The sequence below is a fragment of the Ips typographus genome, linkage group LG16 (genome assembly GCF_016097725.1).
Source record: "Ips typographus isolate SLU linkage group LG16, UJ_Ityp_2.0, whole genome shotgun sequence".
NCBI classification, from domain to species: domain Eukaryota; kingdom Metazoa; phylum Arthropoda; class Insecta; order Coleoptera; family Curculionidae; genus Ips; species Ips typographus.
The window spans coordinates 2842244-2869472 of record NC_138437.1 but is presented as its reverse complement, the minus strand read 5'-3'; the positions used below and the strand labels follow the sequence as shown (position 1 = coordinate 2869472).

General features: G+C 32.2%; 1 protein-coding gene across 3 annotated transcripts in view; it reads left to right on the top strand.

Moving 5' to 3' along the window:
* svp (COUP transcription factor 2) overlaps positions 1–27229 on the top strand; it is a 42597-nt gene that overhangs the window by 8053 nt on the left and 7315 nt on the right. For all 3 annotated transcript variants that reach the window (XR_014180834.1, XM_081993617.1, XM_081993618.1), the window contains exons 3-5: positions 11442–11740; positions 11801–11965; positions 12029–12110. Coding sequence is in view for 2 of the 3 variants with exons in the window: in XM_081993617.1 (XP_081849743.1) it covers positions 11442–11740; positions 11801–11965; positions 12029–12110 (546 nt within the window). In the remaining variant the exon portion in view is untranslated. The remainder of the gene's footprint in view (positions 1–11441; positions 11741–11800; positions 11966–12028; positions 12111–27229) is intronic.

The following is a 27229-nucleotide window of genomic DNA, read 5'->3' as shown; positions in this document are numbered from 1 at the left end:
TTTTGAAAATTATCTCAGACGTCAAATTTTATCTGTCAAAGTTCAAATAGAAAACATTTATTTTAAAAAATAGTCACCTGACCCTAATGACTACATGTTTTGAAAAAGAAAATTTTCTGGGGCATGAAATTAAATTGCTAAAGAAATTGAGTTTAAGAATGATTAAAACAGTCACGTGGCCCTAATAATACAATTTTAAACCCGAAAACGTTGCGGAATGTCAAATTTACAGTGTTAAAGTTGAAATTCATTAAAACAGCCAGGTGACCGTAGAAAAATAAAATTTTAAAGTGTCAAAGTTCAAATTGAAAATAATTCAATTTTAAAATTATTAAAACAGTCACGTGACCCCAAGTAGTGCAGTTTTAAACTTGATTAAACTGTCAAAATTCAAATTGAATAAAACAGTCATGTGACCCTAAAAAAATTGAATTTGACTGAAATTTGAAAACAATTGATGCTAAAAAATAGCTGTGATAGCTAATGAGCTAATAATATTTAAAAACATCCTCATTTGACAGTTGACATATGAATGCACCCAGTGAAAAAAAATATGTACTTATCACCATAATCATCCAATCCGGTTCAACAATATGCATCCCTACATTGCAGCATCAAAATAGAAAAAAGGGTATTTACAATGTTAATTTAAGCTAAACAAAAATATTTTTAAGTTTTTGTTTTCAATACCTTTTCACTATAACAGTTTCTGTTAGTGTTAAAAAATAAGGTTGCGTTGAGGTCAGAAACTTTCCTGCTTTTCTCTGTACTGTTTCAATAATGATAATAAAAATAATAATAATTATTATTATATGGATATTTTCATATGCCTGTCCCCTGATGATTTATTTGTGTTTTCAAACTTTTAGCTATATTTTCTACAGGGTTAGCCACCCAAACCGTTCATTAAAAGTTTATTAGGATCCAATATGAATAGAAAATTGAAATTTTTGAATTAAAGGAAATTTTTGATGAGTGCTATGTTTTAAACATATTTTCGTCTTTTTGTCACTTCCGGTTTAACAGCAAGTTGATGTCAACTTGCTTATTTTAAATAGAACATCCTGTATATTAATGTATTTTTAAATTTTTATGTATCATAACTTAGATCTATCTAGAACGGTTTTCGAGATATTGCCGTTTGAAAAATTACACTTTCAGGTTTTCAAGTGTCATAACTCTTAACCAGAATGAGATAGAGCAAAACGGCTTGCATGTTCTTATCTTAACGTTTTGAGATCTATCATTTGGTAACATTTTTAATTTTGACATTTTAAGTAAATTAGTATGATTTATTTTATTTAGGCGTTTTTGCGTTATAAATGAGAATATTCTCGTAAAATAAAACAACGCAAATACGAGACAACCATTGTTAAAACTAGTGCACCTGAGAAAGATTACTTTTGAAGTTTACACTTACAGTCAATGTTTAAACTCTGCTATATTCTCACTAAAGTTGCATTGGTTTTAAAAAAGAACTGTCCTGTCAGTAGTTTACTATAGTTGTCTGTCTTTGGACTTCAATGTTGCCACTTAAATATTTCCTAAAATTAGTTTCCTTGTAGTGTTATCTTTTGAAACAGTGGCATTCCTTGGAATTTGAGCTTATAGCTTGCCTATCGTTTCGACATTCTTCATAATTTTGTTCTCTTCTTTCAACAGTTTTTTATACAGTGATTAAGCTACATAATAGGAAACTATCTTTTTAAATGATTTTTCTTGATAAAAAGAGAATGGTTGGAATCAACTAAATATTGAAGCAGGTATAATAATAGACAGTACAATAAAGAATGAACAAACAAACATAATTTTATGGCAATTAGAGTCTTAAAGTGTCAGTCATTTACGATTAAACACCACTTTAATTGTATGTATCATTAGCTCAACCTCAACCTTCCACTATTAAGATGTAGGTAAGAAGATATAATACTAAAGATACTTTCGCTTGCTAATTTGCATATACTCGTATGCTTTTCTCATTGAAGCGGTATGTCATTAATGTTACAAGTATGTGTGTCGCTATTCTTCGCAGACGACAAATCAAAAACAATAAGCACTTAATTAGACAACTTTCTACGTGAACGTTGATTGTCCAAGTTTTGTCACTTTTGTGGACCCAATTATCGCATGGGAGCAGGAGCACTTCTTTGAAAGTGAAACATTAAAATGGTCAGGTTAACAAACTTGAGCGATATATAAAAACCGCATCTTCTCGGAATAACCATCATAATAATTAATGTTCTATGTGCTTGGACTTAACACAACTGCTGACCGCCACTCGCCCAGTTATATTTGTGTCTTCTACGAAATTCTTTTATGTTCCGTGACGATATTGTTTCTTCAACTGCGTCCCGTTTATTCCTAATCTTCATAAAATATTTCAGATCTCCCAACAATGTTGCCATATGTTCAACAATGATAAAAGTCCTCACAAGGTGAATACTAATTTAGTTATCTCAAATGATGACGACTGATATAGGCTCAATCATCATTTGATCTTGATCTTCCTTCTTGTTGATAGTTTCTTAAACTTTATTGAACTCTTAACATGTTGAAAATATCAGGTTGTTATAGTTCAAATTGGGACAAATAAATTGAGTGCCTCAAAGCATTTAATAACTAGATTAGGAAAAATTAAGGAAGGGTTTTCAAGTAAGAGAAGCAAAAGCTTGATAACCAATATGCGTGTATGTTGTGTTTGGCCTTCTGAAAAAGCATGCGCTTTAGTGAATAGTGTCATTATCAATTTCACGCATGTGTTTTCGGTTTATTATATTATGTATCCAGCTGTTAAATCGGAGGTGGTATCACATTAAGGAGTACAGGTGAGGAAGATAACCGGCCATAAAATCTGACTGAAAAAAAAAGACTACCTGCTGGGAGCAATTTTTTCCTCCATCTCGACTCTTACACATTTTCAAGTTTATTGAGTGAGAGTGTACCCGCAAGCTGCACCTAATACTTAATTCATCGTAGAGACTATATGGGTTCTGCAGGTTGGGTACGCAACATAAATTCTCGCAAAAGAATTCGATACTGTGGCATCGATAAAAAGTCGAAAAACTATAAATGGAAATAACGCTTATTGCATGTACCGGGTGAAATTAATATAATGAGCGTTAGACATCTACTCGAAGAACTTTTAAGCAGAGTACTGTAATTCTGAAGAGCTAGGTTGCCATGCCGAGTGCGGTGATCGTGGGAAATGACCTTTGCTGACCCTGACCCTTAAAGACCCGACCATGGTTCGAGAAGACCACGAGCGCGAGCCATACCATACGACTTTGCCTTTTTGCTTTCTTTTTAACTTCATATTATTTAAGAGTTTTTGCGTTTTACAGCGTTCTTCTTGCGAATATTACGATTATACTCATTTTCTTTGATCTTTTATGAATTTTTACTATATCGGTCATAGAACTTTACATTTTCCATCAACAATTACAACAACATTACTTACTACTATAAAAGTTAGACAGAAAGAACACAAGAAAAGAAAACAAGATATAAATGTCTGATTTGGGGTATCAATTAAAGTCATTCATCGAGCAGCTATTTCAGTTTTCAGGTTCAAAAATATGTCTCAAGCTAAAATGGTTTTTAAGAAATGTAATTTCTTCCGAAACCCTAGAAAACCCTATTTAAATTGTTTTTAACCAACCGAGCATAACCCATGATGTTTCAAAAAACATTTCTAGAAAATCTCCTTTTTATGAAAAAATAGACTTTTTTCAATTAAGTTGAAAATAACATTAACCTAGTCTCGGTCTTGATATCTAGAAAACCTTCTGACCTTTCAGTGAAAAGTCTACCAGGGTCTTCAGAGAATTTAAAAATAAAAGAAACGACAGAACACAGAAAACACTAATTGAACTTGATAATGTATAAATTGGAACCTAGAGAAGGGTTTTTTGACAAGAAAAATTGGCATTAATTGAGACTTTTATCATTCCAATAGAAATGGTTATTTTATTGTGGTTGTGTAAGGTGGGTTATATAATAAAAACAAAATTACTATGTTTCCTCTTCTAGAATATACCAGGTTTGGTCAATATTAATAGAGGAACAAAATATGTTTCATTCAACTCTTTTCGAGGTATTGACGTTCGAAAAATGATATTTTCACGTTTTGGAGTGTCATGAGATAGAGCAAAATGAGTTGCATGTATCTTAACTTTTTCTGATCTGCCTGGGTTTCACTGCAAAGTTTGATAGGTGTCAATTTTCTACTCTTATAAATTTTTGACACTTGTCAAAATTAAAAATGTCATTTTTCAATCGTCAATATCTCAAAAACAGTTACATTTAAGTTAAGATACATTAAACATATTTAAAATTGTTATAAATAATAATATACAGGGTAGTCCGTTTAAAATAGTGAAGTTGGTACCGACTTCGGGTATCTACGGTAGCAGGGTTTAAAGCAAATACTAAATCTTGAAATTTTCGAAAAAATGTCTTTTGTAGTTTTTCAAATATGCCTCCCGGTATTTTCCGGTGGTCTGAATATTGCTGAAAATTTCATGCATATTCCAAAAATAAATTGAAAATTGCTTTGCATTCGAAAAACTTGAATGTCAAACATCTTTTTGTAGCATACTGTATGTTTGAATGTTTACTTCATGTACTTCATGTGCAATTTCATTGCCTGATTTTTAAACACATTTTTTCAAACGTTTGTTGTGTTTGTTTTAATCTACTAAAGTTTTCACAAATTTTATTACATTTGCAAGGAATTTTGTAATTTCTGTAACATTTCTTGTAGATTTGTTTTCATAGTGAGGTTTTTCCTTAGTTAAGTGTGTCTTAATGTGTTTTGTGTTTTCAATATTGTTCTGCTGTTATAATTTTGATTTTGTCAGATATACCTGGAATGTACCATAAGGTATAACAAGAGTTGTTAAAAGGTAAAATTTCATTCTGACTTTGCTGTTCTAAATCTCTAAACATTTGTTAATAAATTTAGAAAATATAATATTTATAATGAACAATTTGATATAGAAAATTGTTCATTATGGCAAATAATTTTGGCTCTATCAGATAATTTTTTTTATTATTATTGGACTATTGGATTTGTAATATAAATATTTGTTTTTGTGGGTTAGTATACTTTTGTTTCTAAAAAAAACAATAAAATTTGTTTATGCCTTTTTTGATTATAATGTCTAAGAAATAAAGTTTGTTATTTTGTTCAGTTTCTGTTGTGGGTTCTATTGAGTTTGTGTGATAAATACTCAATACATCTCCCCCAAATAGTTGGTTTATTATTATAATGTGTTCAAAATGTTCCATAAAAATACTACTTAATGTTAGAGACAATGGAGAACCCATTGCCATTCCAGAAATTTGTTGGTAATAATCAGGTTTGTTTCGAAACATATCAAAGATCGTGTTTATGCACTTAAAACCACTCTGCATACGTTTTCTTAGATTCTCTAATATTTTAACTTAAATTTAACCGAAAAATTCTTGCGGTCCCTTTCAATTGGCAGTTTATATGATTTTAAAAATAAAAAAACCACGTGTCTGAAATTAGTTTCAGTAAATACGGAAAGATATTTGCAAACTGCAATAAATACATAGGAATAGGCTGTAATAGATTAGCGTTAAAATAACATTTTATTATTATTTATTTACACGAGGGCAATTTTTTTTCTCAATACTCAATTTATAATTTATCTGGATTTCGCAGTAATTTGGAAAATTTTGCGCCTAAATTTGGAAGATTTTTAGAATCTCTTTAGGTCAAAGCAGGTAATATGGTCTTTGTGGTCTCAAAATTAGTGAAAATCTACATAAACAAAAACTCAAATAAACTTGGAATAACGGCACAAATCAGCAACAAGTTTTGTATTGTTGGTGTTATTAATTGTTAGATTTGAGAGGGCTTCTGGCAACTCTAAAGTGATTGTAGATCTAGCCTCTATCAGATAAAGTTTATAAAGACCTTACAAATTTTAGAAATTACGTTAGTATGCTCTGGTATTTTGAAAATTACTTTGTCAACTGACAATTATTTAGAATTCATTGGAAGGTTTAAAAAGAGTTCTCTAGGGGGTTCCAGCTCTGTCAACGAATCATGCACTTTGGCAACAATGTAATTTTTTTTTGCTAAAACAGTTATTTATGTTGTAAGAGTGAAAAGTTTAAAATGGATCACAACTATACACGATAAAAAAGTCAAATTTGACATTTAGAATATTTTCATTTCTAGTTTGATGTCAGATTTGGCTTGCTACTTTTGCTACTATTATTTGATAGTTGTAGAAAACATATATTAATTTTAGAACTTTGACGCCCTGTAACCACAAAACGAAGCCACATTTGATATAGGTAACGTTTAACTAGATCGAAATATTTGGTTAAGAAATTTGTAACTAACATCATTTGTAGTTGACAGTGTACAGTTTTTTTCTGATCACTGTACTCCACATCTTAATTTCAGTAGCTCTTGATATTAATAATCTGTTAGTAAAAAAAATGTTTTTACTTTTTGTTCCAGCCAATTGTTTTAGTAATTTGAAAACCAACGTTATGACCATAAATAGGGCAATTTTTCACTCTCTTATATTATCTTACACTGCCACTTATTGGTTTTTTACTATATCAAAACAGTAGTCCGGTCCCGATGAATGATGACATTGTTTAAACTAGAATATTGCACAAGTTCTGACGTTAAAATAACAAAAAGCCCCTCCAAATATTATCGTTATCTTTGTGCTCTTTCACAATAACTTACGAAGGATTTATTTCTACAAGACCGATAAAAGGCGATCTTAAAACGTATATTATGGCCGTGGGGTTGAAGGGTTATCGCGCGTTATTTCAAATTATCTGTGTGGAATAAAAGTTGAAAATTTGATCAAGAACGTCGATGTACCCAAATCACGCGGATTAGAGTTGTTTATAACGTAGTTGTTGTCAGTAAATTGCCCTAGTATTGCTATTTTACTGTGTTAAAGTTTTCAAGTAAATTGTCCCACATCTAGAAGTCATTGTTATGAAAAGTCGTTAAATTGTTTGGACATAAATTTTTATTCGAAGCGGTCGTAAAATTTGAATAAGATTGTCTACGCTTCCTTCCAGGTTTAACCGCTAGTTTTAACTGAATTAACCTCAAACTGGGAAAACAACCCGAAGGGTGAATACTTAATAAATTTAAAAGGGCCGTCACGCCGGACTGCTTAACGTCCTTGAAAATATGCCGATTTTTACATATATTACCCCCAAAATTCCGAAGAATAAATCTTTGATGCAAATTGTGTTTATGTCCGATAATAAATCGGCTTTCCCGGGTATGTGACATGCCAGGGGTATACTAATCCCGTCCGGTTCCCACGAAAAAAGAATAAGATTTGAATAAGAACCCCTTAAAGCTACCCCTGATAGTGATTTACATAATATTTCGGTGGACACTGGTCATCAGTATGTAGGTATCCGTTATGAAAAAGAAAGATTGTCAGGTGCCGTTTTTGTATGGGTTGATAATAAAGTATTTTGGTTAGGGGCCAGAAATCGTTGAGGATTTGACAGTTGACCAGAATTCGAATTTGCTGTGTTTAACTACAGAATTTGGAAACTATAAAATAATGTATGCGTGTATCAAAAAAGAGGAATGTAAAAAAGGCAGTTTAGGCAAACATTTTAGGCTATCATTTTTTATTTGTGGGTATTCGAGTGGAAAATGTATGCGTAATGGTCCTAAAAGACTCGAAAAATATCCAGAAAACCAAAAAGACAGCAGGCCAGTAATACGCTTCTGTATATGTTCAAAAAAAATATTCATGCAAGGGCTTATGTAAGCTATGGGATATAGGATCGCAAGGAAAAGAGGACCCCATTCTCTTGTATATGATTGATCGGTCTAATATACAAATAGTTGACCGTAAGGTCCAACAAAAGGGCCGAAGCAGGCAGCCCTATACTCGTGGTCTCTACCTAAAGGATCGCTTTACTACTTGCATATATTAACGAGCCCGTAAAGATTAATGGTCTTCCATTCTTTAACCGTAGGTACAGTACGGAATTGCGCTTATATCGTTGCATACCGTTTTACAGAGCTTCTTTTAGACTTTTTGTTCCTTTCGCTAACGCGTTTGTACGCTATGTTCCCCGTTTAAAATTGTATACCTTTTGTTAAATTGAACTTACCTAATCATAGTATTCGAAGCAGCCTTATTACCGATTGATGTTCGATCCACATCTTATACATATGTATTGCGAATAAATTAAGCAACACAATACATTTTTTTTTTCTTCAATAACGCTTCAAACATACAAGGATCAAACTCCAAAAAGAAAACACATTAGTAACAATTAGAGCCCTTTGACAGAAAGATGCCCTTATGTAACCCATTTACATCAATTTACATTTAGATCTTTTAATGGTCTTATTTTTCATGAGGGTATGGCTCGTGTGGTCTATTATTCCAATTGTATCGCAAGCAAACCTCTTCTTACACAATGGATTTGTTTTGGTGTTATAAAAAATAAACCTCAGCATGTGCACCGAAATATCTTCCGTTTCAAAAAAGGTCTAGATTTAACTTGACCTGAGATTTTATCCGGAACCCTTCTTCGCAGCACGCGCGCATCTATCCGACAACCTGCCGTATGGTGTAGTTTGTATACCCATTGGACCCGAATCTTCAACAAAGAAATTTTAAAATAATGTCTTTATAAAGATGCCTAAGTAGTGAACACCCATGAATTATTTCAGACAATATTTGTTTTAATAATTTTTTTGGAAACTAAGTTCAAGTCCAAGTTGTAGGTAGTACACTTCGTACATGAACTGAATAGTTATGACCACTTTGATAGTTTAAAAAATAAGTTATTGCAATTTTTTTCTGATCATCAAAATCAGCACTAATCATAATGCAGCTAGTTAATTTTCTATGAATGAAACTGCATCTTCCAGAGTACAAGATATCATATGGAACAAAGTGAAAGTTTTACACAAAGTAAAAAGACTCACTTTATGTGAAGCAAAACATCGTTGAATTGGTGGTATTTATGTTGTGATGCTTCTATAGAAAACTGGGACTTTTATGGAGATCTCTAAAGTCTAGAAGAGCTAAAATACGTTGATTTTATTTTTTAAATAACAGGCATTTTAACTGACATTTTTCACTGACAATATAAAATAACCAAAACAAAAGTGCCTAACCCGAAACTTGATACGAACGTAGACCAAGAAAATCAAGCCCTTATTTTAATGTGAACTCTAACCTATGACCGGTTGTAGCAAGACTGGTTAGTCGATACTATTGTTAAATTAATCTTTGCCCATGTGAATTATGTTGCTGTCACGTGACATTCTTCAGTCAGGCTATGATTAGATTTTAACCTTCAATACATTAAACTGGACTGAAATGATTAAAGTTTTAACATAAAAGGTAGTAAATACAGATAGTACAACAGGTACTTACACAGTTACTTCAATATTGAAATTCACGTTCATAGTTCAACAGTTCACAGGATATCTCGGAAGAAAAAAAGGTTAAATGCTTAAAACATGTAGAGTTTCAGACTAAACTTTTGTAAATAGTAGCAAACGTGTATAATTTATCATTCATTTTTGAAAACACTTCTATCAAACTATAAAAAATACAATACCTTTCAACTCATCAATACATTTTTAACCGAGATGAACAACAACATATAAAATATATGTTTTATAACAACTGTTCAAAATGTTGATCGTTTTACTATATGTTAAATTAATTAATTTCAAAAAATAAAAATATTTTTTGACCAGGTTTGTTTTGAAAATATTCTGCAGCATTGAAAAGTCTCTGCACTAAGTCAGCTTCTGTAGCGTAAACTTATTATTTAACATGATCTTTTACAGTGTGTCCCAAATTGTTGAACACATACAGGTATACAAATTTTAAAATCATACATAGGATTGTCATGATAAGAAGAGAGAACTATGGCAAATCAATGTGCTAGTCAAGAATGGAGATAAACTGCATTCGTGACATGTTTCAGTTTGGTAGGATGTAACGTCACTTGACAACTGACTGACTGACACGTGACCAACTCTGAATAACGTCACGTGAAATCCATTTTTTGAATCAGTGTACCAAAAAATCATTTATCGTAAAACACAAGTCTGCTCATTCAAATTTAGCTGACGATGATTTTTCAGTAGTGCGCCATATTCACCTTTGCATAACAATGGTTGAACAATGCAACAAGCAAGTTTTTGTTACTATATTGATAAGACAATTTAGCTTATCAAGCTTTGTTGAATGTCGCAATTTAATGGTGAAATTCAGCATTTCCAATAAAAGTTGCGAAAGGAAGATAAAATTGAATGAGCAGAAGAAAGAACTAAACTTTATGAGACAGAGAAACCAAGTCATATAAAGTTAAAGATGTTAGTGATGTTATTGATCGTTTGCTGAAAATTTAATTTGATAGAACTTGCATTTCCTTGTACATTAACGTAATTTCTACTTTCGATGATTGTGTGAGACCCAAAGCCTTGATAACCAGTATTTTTCTGAATATTTACTCGCAATATAAACAAATTTCAATTTTTTTCAACAAAAACAAAACAGTTACAGATAAAAATTAACAGTTCTGTTACACTAATTTTAATTTTGATATCATGAAGGGTCGTTGTGACTCTTATTGCTTTAATCTGAGTTTATTTTATTACCTTCTGCTTTAAATACCATCATCAGCACAGACATAAATGCCCGCATAGTGACCTCAATAAAACTGTTTTGCTCTTATTAACAAGAATCATTAATGCATATTATTCCTGTTATCATCCCAATAATAACACGAACTTCGATCACAATTAAATTCCATTTTTACACTGATTTGTTTGGATACCTTACGAAAAACTTAGTGTTCTTGAACCTTATACTAAGCAGGATTTTTGTTACTACCCGCAGGGAATTGTTAAGAAAAGTACATTCAACTGAGAAAAAAATGATCATGATAGGAGACAACGCTTTACGCATAAAAGTGGAACCTAAACAAAAGCCAGTTCCATACTTAAAAACACAAAATATGTACACATTACATATAATCCAACAAAGATCTTAACCAGGAAATTTATGTGGCTACTTTAAAACTTTAACGAGTACCCGTTTCACGTACATTTTAGATTAAAATGACAATACACTGTGTGATACAGAGTCAAAGAGTCGAACAGCAATCAATGTTAATTCAAACGTCAGTGCTCGTATGAATGATATTAGACATGCACACATCTAGCAGGATTTGATTAATGTTGTACGGGGTTCGTTACAGGTTTTGACCTGACCAATGGACAGGAATATTTTATTTTAATAGACTCGTGTCATTTGGACATCACAAAATTTATTGCCCGTTCTATATGATTGTTATTAATATTTCTGCAACACTTTCATGATAATAAACCTGTAATATTTAAAATACTTTGATATGGTTAATATTCTTTTCAGCTGTTCAAAGAGGTAGGGTCCCGCCCTCTCAGCCTCCACTCTCGGGCCTGCAGAACCAGTTCCTCAACTCTTCAGACTCAGTGACATCCTCGCTCAGCAATCATACGTACCTTAGTAGCTACATATCCTTACTTTTAAGAGCTGAACCTTACCCCACGACTAGATATGGACAGTGCATACAAGCAAATAATATTATGGGGATTGAAAACATTTGTGAGCTGGCAGCTCGTTTACTTTTCTCGGCTGTGGAATGGGCTAGGAATATTCCCTTTTTTCCAGACCTGCAAGTCACCGATCAGGTAATCAATCAAATGATTTACCATGTTTGACAAGGAGCTGAGTTGAAACGTCTTTTTCAGGTGGCTTTGCTTAGACTAGTGTGGTCAGAACTGTTCGTTTTAAATGCGAGTCAATGTTCTATGCCACTTCATGTAGCTCCTTTAATTGCTGCAGCAGGATTACATGCTTCTCCAATGTGTGCAGACCGGGTTGTGCAGTTTATGGATCATATCAGGATATTCCAAGTACGTTATTTTATCCAATTTATTTCAGACTATTTAAGAATCTTACACCAAATTTTGCTTTAGGAACAAGTAGAAAAATTGAAGGCCCTCCATGTGGACTCAGCAGAATACTCTTGCTTGAAAGCGATAGTATTATTTACCACTGGTAAGTGATCTATTAAAAATTATTGAGACATGGGATTTCGGTTAAGATTTGTTTGTTTATTAAGACAAGAAATTGTGACCTGCATAAATATAATTCTTTAACTTCTCTAAAATTGTTTTCTAGATTCCAAAGATTTGAAGAGAGAACAATTAGCAGTTTAGTTTTTAACTTAAAATATGAAAACACTGTATTGAAGTATAAGAATGTGTTGCCAAATTTTTTGAACGTCAGAAAAGAAGTCCGTAAAATCTTTAACTAATTGATATCAAAAGCCAAACATATTTTAAAGAAGAACTGAAATCTAGCAGCTTCAAAAACGAAGAGGAGAAGAATGTGTTAAAATTTTTGAGCTGGCTAATTGACCAGAAATTTTGAGAGAAAACTGACTGATCAAAGAACGACGACCTCTACTTTTCCGGAATAACAAGTCCAGCTGAACGCGGAACAAAATTTTTACCTTAACTATTAATTTATGTCAAATGTCGAAACTCATTTAGTGTCGTGTCGTTTTTCTGGACAATTCTAGGATTTTAGGGGCCGTTATACTAATCCTTTTCTCAAATCGCGCTGGCAAATTGCCGAATAACAGAGCAAACTAACAAAACAAGCAACATAAATTAAAAATATTATTGCTGTCACCTGTTTTATCAAAAAGCACAATCTAGTACTAATTTCCTTCTTGTAAAATGAGTGTTGTGAAAGTAATAAAAATTTTGTGCATACGTCTTAAACGATCATCAGTAAACCACAAGCATAATAACTGACCATTATTCGGGAGTCGAGAGGTCATAACCCTGCGGTACTACATGGTACGCAATACCATGACGGTACGTTATTCTAAAATCTGAACTTCGATTATGTAGTTTCTCATTTCAGTTTAATCATCATGTTGTTACTTGATTTTCTATGGTTTTAAGTGCTCGAAGACTGAGAGTACTGTAAGAGACGCAAATTCTAATTTAAGTGCGGTACCTATGGTGTAAACTCGCAATTTAAAATACAAGACTTCCGCTTTGTGTTTGATTAACAGCCGAGGCGATCTGAGATTGAAGCTAACAACGGCTAGACTGAAGTGAACTCCAGTACCATACCAGTTCCGGTATTCACTGTGTCAGTTTCTATCTGCGAGTACTCTTCTTTTAGTCGCAAGAGATTGGGAAGAGAAGGAGGGAGATAGGCGGCCTCACTTTGCAACTTGTGTCTTGTACCATCAGAGGCGTGCTTCGTCACATTTGAATGTCACTTCTGTCAAATTTTTTAGCATTGCAGTTTAGGGGTTAGAGGTACCAGAGCTTAATGGTTTAGAATACATAAAAAGATCAAGTGGCAGGTGATGAAAGTTGAATAATGAATAATCAGTGTAAACATGGCACGCCTATGGTGGAGGAATACTTCTTGGCGGCAATATGCTTCGGGCATCATACCACCGAAGAGTCACGACCTTTCGTAACCCAACCTGCTTACCAAATTCACACACGCGAAGCTAAGTTCACATTATAAAACGAAACAACAAAGCATCACACCGTTTGCAACGTCTCTAGATATGCCGACTCGTGTTTTCATCAATTTTCATCTTAGTTTATGACATCTCGCATCCGACTTCTGTTAGATTAATATACGATAATTGACGCTATACATATTACTGGAATCATTAAAACTTGATACAGGATGAGCAATTAGCTGCATCCTTTACTTATTTTCTAGTCATAAATGGAACAAACGTTACAGAATTTTTGTCCAAAACCTTTAAAATCTATGATATAATAACTTAATTTTTTGACTTTCATTAATAGTCCAACAAATACCAAACTGATATAGTACTTTCTTTCCTCTATGTGCTATTATGTTACAGTTATGACTTGATTGGAAGGGTTATACACACCTTCTACCATTTATGCTGTTAGTTCAAATTCCTTTCCTTGACACGTTCCCATCAATTTTCCTTGTTTCTTGGCTTGGAGTACCTGTCCATTTTTGCAGTTACAATCTTGATTGGCTTTGTCATATTCTTTCATGGTACTTTCCAAGTTATTGGTCACCATATGCTTTGTAGCTCCAGAATCGAGTATAAAACTGTTGCTTTCACTAGATATGCTATACTATTCAATGCAATGCGTTATATATTTTTCCACTCTGTATTTTTGACCTCTGTATTGACTAGTTTGATTTAATGTACAATTTGATGATTTGTGGCCTTCTTTTCCACATTTTTAACAAATCACCTGGTTAGGTTTAAAGCAACTGTCTCTTTAACTGTAAAGTTTTATTTCTTCTTGACGATTAAACTTGATTGTACAAACTGAATAGTCACTGTTATACTTGATGTTCCAATAGCAGTATTTACAGGGTTGCAATCTTCAGGTAATGACAAAAAAGTAAATGAAACACTTTATCCTCTTCCTCCATTTTTGTGTGAATGTGTTATGTTGAATACTTCTTCTAAAGATGTAATCATTTGTTTATCTGTATCCTTTATCACATCACAATGTTTTCCCGTATCACATTTGATTGATGCTCTTTGCCTTTGCATCTTTGAGCTTAAACGTATCTTTTTCTTCCACATCCTCTGTGATCTCTCTCTTCCTGAACTTAACTGGGGAAACACTGCCGTTGACTTCATGTTGTGATTCAATGTGAATGTAGCTTTAGCAGTAATAAATGTATCTCAACCTTTTGGGTGTAAATTTGACAACCTCTAATGTGTCTCCTTAAGCCTGAGACCATAAACTATTATGACTTGATTAGAAAGGTTATTGAAAGTTCGAGATCACTTAAACAACTTAAACTATATTGAAACGAAGTTAAAGTATAAAAAGAACAACTTTTTACGTGTGGTCATTCTATAGTCACATTCTTATTCTACATTATAGGTTATGTTATCAATGACATATTAACCCATAAGGAAAAACAGTAGTATGTTCGCACTACTCTTGACACTAAATACACCAAGTGACACTAAAGAACCCTAACTTATTACACTTGAGCTTGTAATTGTTATTGGTCATGTAATGGAGACCAATTTGCAAGGAAGGTTTCGTCTTTAAAGATGTTAATTATGTTAATTACTTATTCCTTATGCCAGTTTCTACTTGTTGAGTGTTGCTTGTGAAAAAAGGAAGTTTGAAGTCTCTAAAACATTTAGATGGAATTACGCATGAGATACATTACATATTTTAAGAAAACTGAGTATTATACACAAGCTATAATTTATGATTGAGTCACAGTAGACTTGCACAAGCCACAAAAGCAGGTTGGAGGAATTCTTTTAAATGTCAGTTTCTGTAAGTAATCTAATGAATCTGTGGATAATCATTTGATCATCACAGAGTCAAAAGAAGAATCAATTCAAATGTAATAAGTGTAGAAGCCTAACGAGTAAATCCTAAAATTGTAATTACATGTTATAAAAAGTTTGGAGCATCAAAATAAAACTCACTAAATAACTTTAAAGCATTTACAAGGAAATTATAAGCTAGGTGAACTTTTCCAGGAAATAATTATGATGTTGATTTAGTTCAAGTTGATCAGATAAAATATTTGCGGCACCTACCTAATAAGCGTCTTTAGCTTGGCACAGAACCGCAAACGGGTTCCGCCATCCCGCATTTAGCGCAAAATGTTTGTCTATAACAATAATTTAACGCTATTAGAACTGTTTCTTAACGAAGGACTCTTAGTTCCCTGACACGAGAATATTATACTTCGTGATCGGCCGATCTTTATTACCTTAGGGTTATCGATTAATAAAAAGTCTTGGCGATGATGGTGAATTTGTGACCTGGTCTTGAAATCGGATACAGAAAAAAATAAATTAGGTAGAAATAAAATGACAAACTTGGGGCAGAATTTCTAGTTTCTTTATTCGATAAAAAGCACAATCCGCACCAGATTGAAAATAGTAGATACGTGACAATTTCACCTTAGATTGACCCCTGGTAGTATATCTTTCGCAGGCTCCATCTTAAAGTAATGGTTGATTGATTTCGACTGGTTTTTTCTATTCTTTTACCGAAGTGCAGATAAATCAGAATGAAATAGTGCCAAAGTTAAGAGGCAGTGGGGTGCATAACAAAACAGGCGGTGGTTTTTGCGACGGTTCTGATTTTTAGACAACACCTCTTTTTTGTCACCTTATATAAGGGAGAGTTTAGGAAGACCCCATAATTCTGTAATAACTCTGGCTGCTGCTCTATTAAAACATACTTATTTTGAATTGTAAATAATTTTATTTATTATTCCTACGTAGGGACCAGAGCCGCGAAGGCGTCGACGGATGGGGATAATTTCGAAAACTTTTAAATTTGCATTAAGTGAACCAAATTAAAACACAGTAGCTGCGTATAAAAAAAATCTTTTCAATTATAACGTATATTTGCATAATTTGACGTGGAAATTCTAAATCCGCTTGTGTGAAAAAATTGTTTACCCCATTTTTGCTCTAATTAATTTTACATTACTTCTAATGCTTTTTTTCTGTTGTGCCTTTTTCGATTTCAATTAGTTTGGATTTTTTTGAATTTTCACTTCATAAACAGGTAAGATTTCAAATAACCATAAGTTCAGTGAAACGAGAAATCGCTTGTATATACCTAATATAGACATTCTTAATAGCACAATTATGTGCATTCTTGATGGCTGGTATTTACATTTTGTGAACACAACTATAAATTATTATTCTTTAGTAAAACTTTAAGTTATTAGTTACCTTACAAACTGAAAATAAATTGCTAATTTATCAATAGCCGTTAAGCAATATCCTCACTAATTGTCGTCGAGGTCTAATTAATATTATCAGTCGTCTTCATTTGAACCTTGGTAAACGTGAACAGGAAATTTAACTGACACTGCTATGGTATTTAGCATAGAACCAACCGTATGTATTTATTCTAATGAAGTAACGTCATATAACGCGTGTCAAAAGGTGACAGAGCATACAAGCCGATATGTATACTCGTATGCTGTTATAGGGTAAACAATGAAATCTATTGTTAATATTACATGGTGCTCACTTTTGTGTCTAGCTGTTTCTACTTAGCCTTAGCTCTGTTAACATCCGCTAAGCCAAGCAAATTATTCTTTTAAATATTGCTATATCCAGAAACTGTAATAAAGGCCCAAAATGGAACAATAAAAGTATCTTCTTTGAAGGAAAACTTCTGAAAACATGCACAACCGAATGGTTTAGAGACAAACTTTCCTCGATCTACATGGATATAAAGCAAGTCTTGCCAACATAAAATGTTTTAATATTAGCAAGTTTTAATTGTTCCGATGGCCATTAAAAATTGATGATCTCGGATTAGCATAGTCTGTATTCTTAATTAAGTACATTAGCTACAGGAACGTTTTAATCACGGAGGGCTTGTAAATTAAATCCACTTGCATCTAGACGAGCCAGATGAGAATTATGGCATTTCAAGGCATTACCAATAACAAAAGATAAGGCTTTAATTATTATGTTGCCAAAAACTTCACTGAAACTTGATTAATTGAACTAGGTTGGTAATCTTGGTTTTCATTTTATTGGAAAGTTTCTAAGTTTCTAGTTTTCATATTGTTAATGTTCAACTATTAAGAGAAATTTCATTAACGTCCTAGCTTGATTGAAGCAAATTTAGCCCATAACTGGACCACACTGTAATAATAAGAGTTTGAGTTTGTTGTTCAAAAATCCAATTCTTTATTAAGTATTTTTGATATTTAGGAAGGTGTCAGTAAGAGGTTTTAGTTCGTACTTCTAGTCAGTATGTCCAGTGTGTTTCAACTAAATTTGGTAACATCAAGCGTAAAATTAATGGATTTTTTATAAAAATATCGGAGTTCAAAAACTTAAAGTGGCATTTTTTCAAATACAAAGAGAACAAAGAATCAAAGTTTGCCAACAGTAATTACTATGGCGTCTTTGAGTCTTTGTTCTCCTTGTAAAAGATCAATGAAGTTTCTTAATATAACTTATATTTTTAAAAGGAACTCCCTGTGTATTATTGGATATTTGGATTCTACTAAAAATCCCAAGAATATTTTAAAGGTTATTGGATAGGAAAATCAATGAGGATTCCAAAAATGTGCTTAAAACAGTCATTTTCTATCTTAGTTGAGCTTTTCAGGAAATTGTGTCCCTGACTGTTCTTTCAAACTATGTTTCTATCAGTTCAAACTTTTACATCGCTTTTCTCCATGAGTGGTTGTTAGATAGGAAAATTAATGAGGATTCCAAAAATGTGCTTAAAACAGAAATTTTCTCACTCCAAGTGGGTTTTACAGGCGATTTTGTCCTGACTGAAAATGTGCTCAAAAGTTGTAAAAATCAGAGTTCAAAATCAAAAAGATTTCTTGCAGTATTCGATACAAAACGTGTTTCTATTATTTACGATGTTATTTTGGCAGTGGTCACGTGACTGCCTAGCTAAATTATTCTCCAAAAATTATGTGATATCTCGTTATGTGACTTATGTCAAAACTGTAAAAATTTCCAAAAATTACAGTTTAACACAGTTTTCGAAACAAGACGTGTTTTTGAGATTTTTGACAGTTATTTTGACAATTGTTAGTAAATTACTGGTAAATTACAAATTTTTGATTAATAATGATTTCTTCAGATTCGGGATCAAAAATCTCCTAAAAATTGTCAGAGGCTTTTACAAGGGTCCTAAACCTTACAATTTTTTTTTAAATGGGCAGAATTCTCTAAACTCTATTGAAAACCTAAAATTTTTTCAGAGAATTGTCAGAGAATTCTACAAGAGTCCTAAACTTTAAAAAATTGTTTAAAATGGACAGAAGTCTCTAAACTCTATTGAAAACATAAAAATTGTCAGAGGACTCTACGAGAGTCGTAAACCTTGGAATAATGGTTTAAAATGGGCAGAAACTTCTAAATACTATTGAAAACTTTCTAAAAATTTTCAAAGTAATCTACAAGAGTCCTAAACCTTAGAAAATTGATTAAAATGGACAGAAGCCTCTAAATACTATGAAAACCTCTTAAAAATTATCAGAGGACTCTACAAGTCCTAAACCTTAGAAAAATGGTTTAAAATGGGCACTAAATATTATCTAAATGCTGCATCTGAGAAAATGGCGCTTGTATAGGTTGATCATATACAGAGTGTACAGGAACACCCTAGTAAGGAAAGATAGTACATTCAAAAATATGACAAAAAAGTTCCTATAAGCAGCCTTCTTAAATGTCCTTTCTTCGAGATACAGGGTGTCAAAGTTATGTAAAAATCTCCGAAATCGTTTGTATTAGGTACTACCTTTTGTAGCAATAGTATCCTAGGAAACGCACTTCTTTTAGTGTAAATCCGTTGATTTTATATAAAGCAGTGGCTTAGACTTTGAGATGGTAATGTTGTTTTGCCCCTAACTTCTACGTCACTGAAAAAATGTGTGCTTTAAAAACGTTTTCTAAAGCTTTGTAATGTTCTACACCAATTTTCAAGTTTTTGAAGAAAATTACATTTTAATATCAAAAACCACTTTTGGGTTTACAAAGTGTTTTTAACTTTTACATCACAAGAAAAATGTGTGCTTTTCTAAATCCTTTGAGTTTTCTACATCAAAAATTACTTTTCCAAATTTTCCAAACCGTTTAAAAAAAATGGCATTTGTTAAACAGAAACCATGGAACTTACAAGAAAACAATTTAATCAATTAAAAAATTTACACCATAAGAAAAGTTAGATTTTAATAAATTCTCAACAAAATTTTAAATTTATCGATTAGTTAACAGTTACTAAATAATTAACATGTCAAAGTTTTCAACATTGTTTTAAATCCTTAAAGAAACACTCAAAGGTTTCAGAAAACGTTTTTAAAGCATTCATTTTTCCAGCGGCGTAGAAAAGCAAAACAAAACATTGTCAACTCAAAATCTCTCCGCCACTGCTTTATACAAAATCAATCGATTTACACAGATTTAAAAAAAACTAAGCTTTTTAGAAACTATTCCTGTGAAAGTTTCAGTGAAATTTAAGGACACCCTGTTTATTAATATAAAATAATTTCACATGTTTGTCAAATTATTTGTGTAAAACTACCACTCAAAACTACTTTGTTGTTTTATTTATTATTTTAGATTAATACATATAATCAACTTATACAGAGGCCATTTTCTCAGACTTAAAAATTTGACGATTTTGTATAAAAATCAGTTGAAATTTTGAGTAAAAATATCCATTAAAAAAATTATGTTAAAATTTCTAAACCAAGCAATGATTTTTTTTCCAAGTAAGAAGAAATTGTAGTCAACTTTACTATGTTAAAAACTGTTTTAAAACAAAGAAATTCGGATGATCAAAATTTTATTTGATTATATTATATTATATTTCAATTATTGAAACCTGACCTGTACCTAAATAAGGTATAAGGTTGCTTATTCTCAATATTCGTTATTATGACAAATCTCATTGTAGTAGTTCAGTAAAAGAAAATTTCAAAGCGTTTTTCTATAGTTTTCTCTAAATACACTGAAAACTACAGGGTGTACAATTCTCTTACAATTTTTATACAAATGGGACCACAGCAAGGCATTGCACTTGCTTTAATTGTAGTAGAACTTTCGAAATTAATTTATTTATAGCGCAACAACAATTAATCACTTTGATTCACTTTTTATTTAGTAACGCTAAAGGTTAAACAATCCGGATTAGGAGAGCAGCCCCGAAAAAATAATTGTGAAGTACCTATGCGACATTTACATTATCTACATGCTTCAATTATTTTTAGCAAAGGCGAATCATCAAACTTGGAGGTCAAGAATTTTTGGTACTATTCTTAGAGTCAGAATGTAATTATCTTGGCCCTAAGGTATGCTAACGACTGTATTTAATTCGCACTGCTCTCTTAACGACTTCCAGAAGATAAAAGCACTTGAAAAATTGTACTGTATAAGAGATGTTTAAAGACAAAAAACAATTAAAAACGTGTGTGTGACTAACGATGCTTCTAGTAGTAATTACTGATATAACTGATACATGGCATGTTCTAATTGTTTAAAAGCGCCAGCTGCATCTTCGAAATAACAATAAAAATAAGGCCAAATTGCGCAACAACTACCTCTCATTAAAAAATTGAACTACAATATTGTTTAGTTCTGGGTGGTGATTCATAACAATTAAGACTTTCTTTTGCCAGGCTAAATTTATTCCATCTGGATCTAGTACGAATTAATGAAGTTAATATTAACAGACTTGATCATTTACAGTCGCATACGGGTGATGAACTGTTCATGAAGAATGTTTCTGGTAATATTGAAGACCCGAAATATAAAAATTGACCGTAATCGGAATGGAAAAAAAGAAGACTGCGTAAATTTTCAATAGTGCTGACAAGCAGAATTACCGTATCAAGATCAGCCCTGTTGAAAACCCGGATTTGAACCAAGCCATGCATGAAATATCGTTAGCTACATCAATGAGATTTAGATTTATTAAGTGTTAATTTGGACTGGTTCATGTTTTATTCCATTTGCCGTGTTTGCCAGGGGACAATATATGCAACGCCAACTAAATGTGGGTTCACTTTATTTAATCGTACCAAAAATTACAAACTTAGATACAAAAAGTACCACCCACAGTTTCAGATTGTTCAGTTTTATTTCTGTAATAATTATGTTATTATATTTCTCAGTGGAAACGGTCCATTTACAAATAGGGCTAAGCTGTATCTTTTCAGCCAGAATAGAGTCGGGCACGTCGTCCCTCCGCGATCAGGGACCGAAAATTGTAATTTGATGCCTTGCATTATACTTCCTGGAAATAAAGAATTGCCCCCTCACCCTCGTTCAAAAAAACTCCTTGTAATTTAGTTTTGGAGCAATAGACACGCGTCAGTTGGTTGTGACCGCAAAAAGAATCGAATAACTTATTGGGTTTTTAGTAACTAGCTTTTACTAATCCTGACTGTTATTATAGTGTTTTTTAAAAACAGTTTCCATAATGGAACATCGTTAACAGGGTCATAAATTTCCACTTCAAACTGATAATAGCTGTTTTGTCTTTCAAGGGGCTACTAGAACAAAAAAATGCCCTCTCTAGAGGTTGGGTTCAAATATAAACTCTTAGGCACGAAGTGCATTAAATCGATCACAAAGTTTTGCCGAATTGTTCCTCAGTATAGGAAAATCATAAATGTATTATAATAAATAATGATGGATGCGATATTATCTAGGCTAACATCAAATAATTTTCTTATATCGATTTTTCCTATCTTGACATATAAGCACATTATAGGGAATAAGGGCGTCCGCCTAAGGGACTTCGACTTTATGAATCAGAACGCATAGAAAGATTGCGGGAGGGGTAGTTTTGTTATAATAGCACTGTGCAGATCTGCGGCTTTTAATTTTTAGGGCCGTCACCCTCAAGCCAGAATTGGTTTAGAAGGGTGAATAATCTTTCGCTCTTGTCGACGGCGTGTCACACTTACGTCTGATGAGTTCTCATCCGATTAAACCACCGATGTTTAAATGCCTCGGCCTAATTTAACCCTTTTGCATATGGGGGTGACTTTTTGACCATCTTTATTTCAATTTAGAAGGCGTCTGGTGTCGAAAAAATTGTGTTAATTTCAAATCAAATAAGTACCAATTTTCATCAATCATTTTACTTGTGGGAACGATACTTAATGAGCAATGGGATCACTTTCAAGAGATTAAATGTCAAAACCTTTCAATAGCCACAATTGGGACCTAAACATCAAAGTCAGAATCCTTTGTTTTTTTGACACTCTTTTACGGTGTAATTATGGACATAGACAGAGGAGACCTAAAAAAGACTTGAAGCAATTGAAATGCAGGCATACTCCAGAATTGTAAGGATCTCATTGCTGTACAAGGATAATGAGTCTGTACTAGGAAGAATCAACAAATTAAGGGAAGTGATAAACACTATAAAAAGAAGAAACCTTGATTATCTGTGCCATATAATGCGAAACAAAATCAAATACCAACTCCTTGAAAATCTACAGAGAAAAGTCTATAGTAAGAGAGGACCCGGAAGGCGTAGGATATCATGACTGAAAACCCTAAGAACATGGTTTTCCAAAACAAACACCGAATTATTCAGATCAGACGTAATAGTAGTATAATAGACGCTTGAAGAAGAAGAAGCCAGTACAGTTTACTAGAATGATTGCTAAGTAAAACTAGTGAAACCATAGTACTGAAATGTAGTCCAATTCTCTATTTCTTCTATTTTGTGGTAATTTCTCAAACTTCCATAATTACAAATTCAAAGCCACTCAAACAAGTCACAGTAGGAAATTATAATTTATTCTTAGCATAAATCTATTTCTGGACAAAACGCCCCTTAATTATATAACCATGTATTTTAGAACAGTTGAAAATTGTATTGTACATGATAGCTAAAAAATAGTTTTGACAAACCGTCTGACATGATAGAATGATGGAATTTGTCAATAAATTTAGAGACAAATTCATGTTCACAATAATTGTGATGGTGTTGTACAGAATTTAGTATGAAAAAATTATTGACAAATTAATTAGAAGTAACAAATTTTTACTCCAGTAATAGATACTCTGCATGTTGGTCTGTCATCTGTATTGTTTTTTTTTTCACATGACATTTGTTTCTTTTGCAGATTTTTGTGATATACGGATACGGATACTATTGGATCGTTTTTTTTTTAGTTTGAAAATTTCCTTTTTAGTTCTTACTTTTAAACATACAGGGTAGTCCAGTTTTAAGTGTCGATAATTCACCATTCGATAGTCCAGAAAAAAACAAGTTGACATGCATTATGTCATTTTCCTGAAAACCGTTTCCTAAGGAAGACAGAACTCCAGTTTAAAAAAATAGTTTTTTTTTGCTATAACTGTCAGAACTGACATTTTTTAGACTATAAGTAGTGTAAAACTGATCATTCAAGACTGAATAGTCTATAAACTTGTTATTTACTACTAGGAATAGTTTTACAATTCTTTTTTTATACTGCAATCCATTGTCGAGTGTCTGAAACTGGATTTCAATCACGAAAAACTCATTTTTTACTACTAAAAGTAGTATAAAAGTTGATTTTAAAGCTAGAAATGACTTTACTAAGATTGAAGATAGTCCAAAAGTCTATTTTCAGGACTTTAATTGGTGTAGAACTCAATTTTCTGGATTAAAATAAGTCTAGAATTCAATTAAACACTGGTAACAGTTCAAATTAAATTTTCGGACTATTTCAATTCTAAAAAATAGTGTTCAAGACTAATATCGTAGCATTTAGCGTACTGAAGTGTCTGAAACACTAAAAACAGTCCGAATTATTTAGAAATGCTCCAATTTGTTGCATCGATGAGTGAAGAAGTCAATTTAATAGACTTGCTGCTCCAAGTTATGACAAGAAACTGACTTTTTTAACTGAATTTTAAACGACAGTATTTTCCTTAGGAAGCATTTTTCAGGATTGAATGCATGTCAACTTATTTTTTGATGGGCTATCGAAGGGTAAATTATTGGCATTTACAACTGGACCACCCTGTATTGGCTGCATTCACTTTAGTGATGGGTTGACAAACTGGCATAACTAACTAACTTCGTGAATTCTGGTTGAATACATAAGTGATCGAAAGCTTTCACCCCTACCTTAAAATCCTAATCTTACTTCTAATCTGTAGGATTGGTTATTAGGTAATTGTGATTACTGAGCAAGAATTAAATATATTTACCTGTCTCTAGGACAAAGAGATTCTCTCATAATAATATGTCACTCTTCTTAAAATGGTAACAGATAAGTCTTAAAACAGTTTCAAAATGCTGATTCTGAAAAAGACATGTGAAGGATGATGTGCATTCATTCAACAGTTCTGTGTTGAGTATTTACAAGACATTGTTAATATTTTGACGTGAACGCCTTTGTAACCATTTGGTCCAATTTTTTCCTTTTTCTTGGCCCTTTGAATAGTAACACAAAAGTCAATCATTAGGGCTGTAATTGGCGCTGTTGAATGCAAGTACTGCAAGTGAAATGGTACCACCTTCCATTTTTACATTTTATAATATATGAAGTACGTAATTATACAAGTACTTTATATGTTATTAGTGCTCAATTAAACTCTGATTTATATGACTATTATAGTGGTATTAGTGTAAATAAAAACAAGGAATTTTCTTTGTTTCTGACCATTGTTTTGACTTAAAAGTGAAAATTAAGGTATAAATGCAAATGTTAGACTCAAAACTTGTATCAAACTAGTCAGTATTTCGAGCAGGACGTTAAATTTCAACAGTTATATGGGGTGCATGAGTTTAGATTGGCTATACAACATTGGGAAAAGGACAGACAAGCCTCGGTTGCGGTGCGATTGCTATAAATCCTTACTAATAGCTCCATAACAATGGCATCGCTAGTCGTCGTATGGTTTTAGCGGTACGCCTTTTCAATGTAGTCCACCCACATGCTACGTTTACCTAAAACTGTGCCAAATTATATTATTTATTATTGGCTACTTGCAACTATACTCTATAACCTACTCGGACTTTTAACCCTAAAACTTGTCATAAACAGAAATCAATTAGGCAGGCTCAGGTTGAACTAAATAAATCAAATTATCACCCGGTCACAGAGAAATCCCTACCACCAAATGGACTAAAGGGTAACCCACAGATAAGATATCAACTTTCAAGATCTCTGCTCCCCGTCCAGCTTTTGCCTAATAAATAAGTACAATAATATCGAAATTCCCCAGGTTTCAAGCAAGTTTACCACCATTCCGCTATTGTGATAATATCTAGAGTTCATGAGCGTAGAAAGGGTCAAAAGGTACTATAATTTCTGGTAATAAAGTGATGTATTTGTTACTTGCACCTAATATGGAGTAAAAGCATACAGTCCTTTATCAGAACTCCATAATAAATACTTTTTACAAATTTTTTTAAATAAAAAAACAGCTACATATTAATTTATACCCATCGTCTTCTTGAGGGAATTCTAATTGACTGGCTTCAACTGAATAAAGCAACACATGTCTTAACGTCAGTTCATATTAGGAAATCGTGCTTATGTTAATTGATATAATTTATTTTCTACTGTCCACAGTATGATATAGAATAATTTATCAATTGGATGTTAAAATATGAAAATCATTGCCTGTCATGTATAAGTTGTGTTTTTCTTTTTAGTCTTTTCTCGTTTAGTGGTTAGGTTTTTTTGTTTTATTTGTTATAAGGAGTCTAGATATCAGAATGGGTCCAAATTTCAGTCCGATCAGTATTAAAATTACAATATTTGTTGCTAATAAAACTCCATTGTACAGTTTTGTCCAAAATGTGAAATATTCATTTTTAATTATACCAGAATATTATAAGCTTATTTTTTCGCAACTTTTTCTTGAAATTAAGTTGAAGAGGTTAAAACGAGTTTCTATAAAATTTTCCGCAGGCTTCATTGACATTAGTTATCAAAATTATTCTATAATTTAAAGAAAAACATCCTTTTACTGACGGTTATTTTACTGAAACTAACCGTAATAGCATATTTCATCAACAAATCATCTATATTTTTTCATATGAGACAATAACAGGACAAACTATTGCTTCGTATTTCCGTAGTAAGGCATCTCTTACCGTTCATTGGTAAATAACTTACAACTTTTTTTCGGACTTAAAGTGTGTATTTTCAAAAATATACGTGTATTATTTTTTTTTTGTGTTTTTTAAATATGAATTAAAAAAATCTTGGAGGAGTCCCACTTTTGTTGACTTACCTGTACGTAAAGTGTCATAAAACAAAATTAACGTTTTCAAATATTATAATATCAAATTAGTCAAATTTAACAGTAACATTTTCTTGTATTCTTAATTCGGAGGTTTTTTTTTTTGAACAAATGGACTTAAAACTGCTCATTAAATTTTTACTTGGTTTCCTAAACAAAACTACAAGTAACTGAATTTCTTATTTAAAACTAAGGAAAAAAGAAAAAAACTGATTTTGAAAAAAATTAATTAATCAAACACAACTATTTTTTTAATACAAAATCTTAATTACTTGATTAATTGTGTACAAATATATAATTTTGAAAAGTCCATAAAATAAAAACCGTAATATAAAAGTACGTTTTCGAGATTTTTAAGATTAAAATGGCCTTTAACCTAACTAAAGAGATGGTT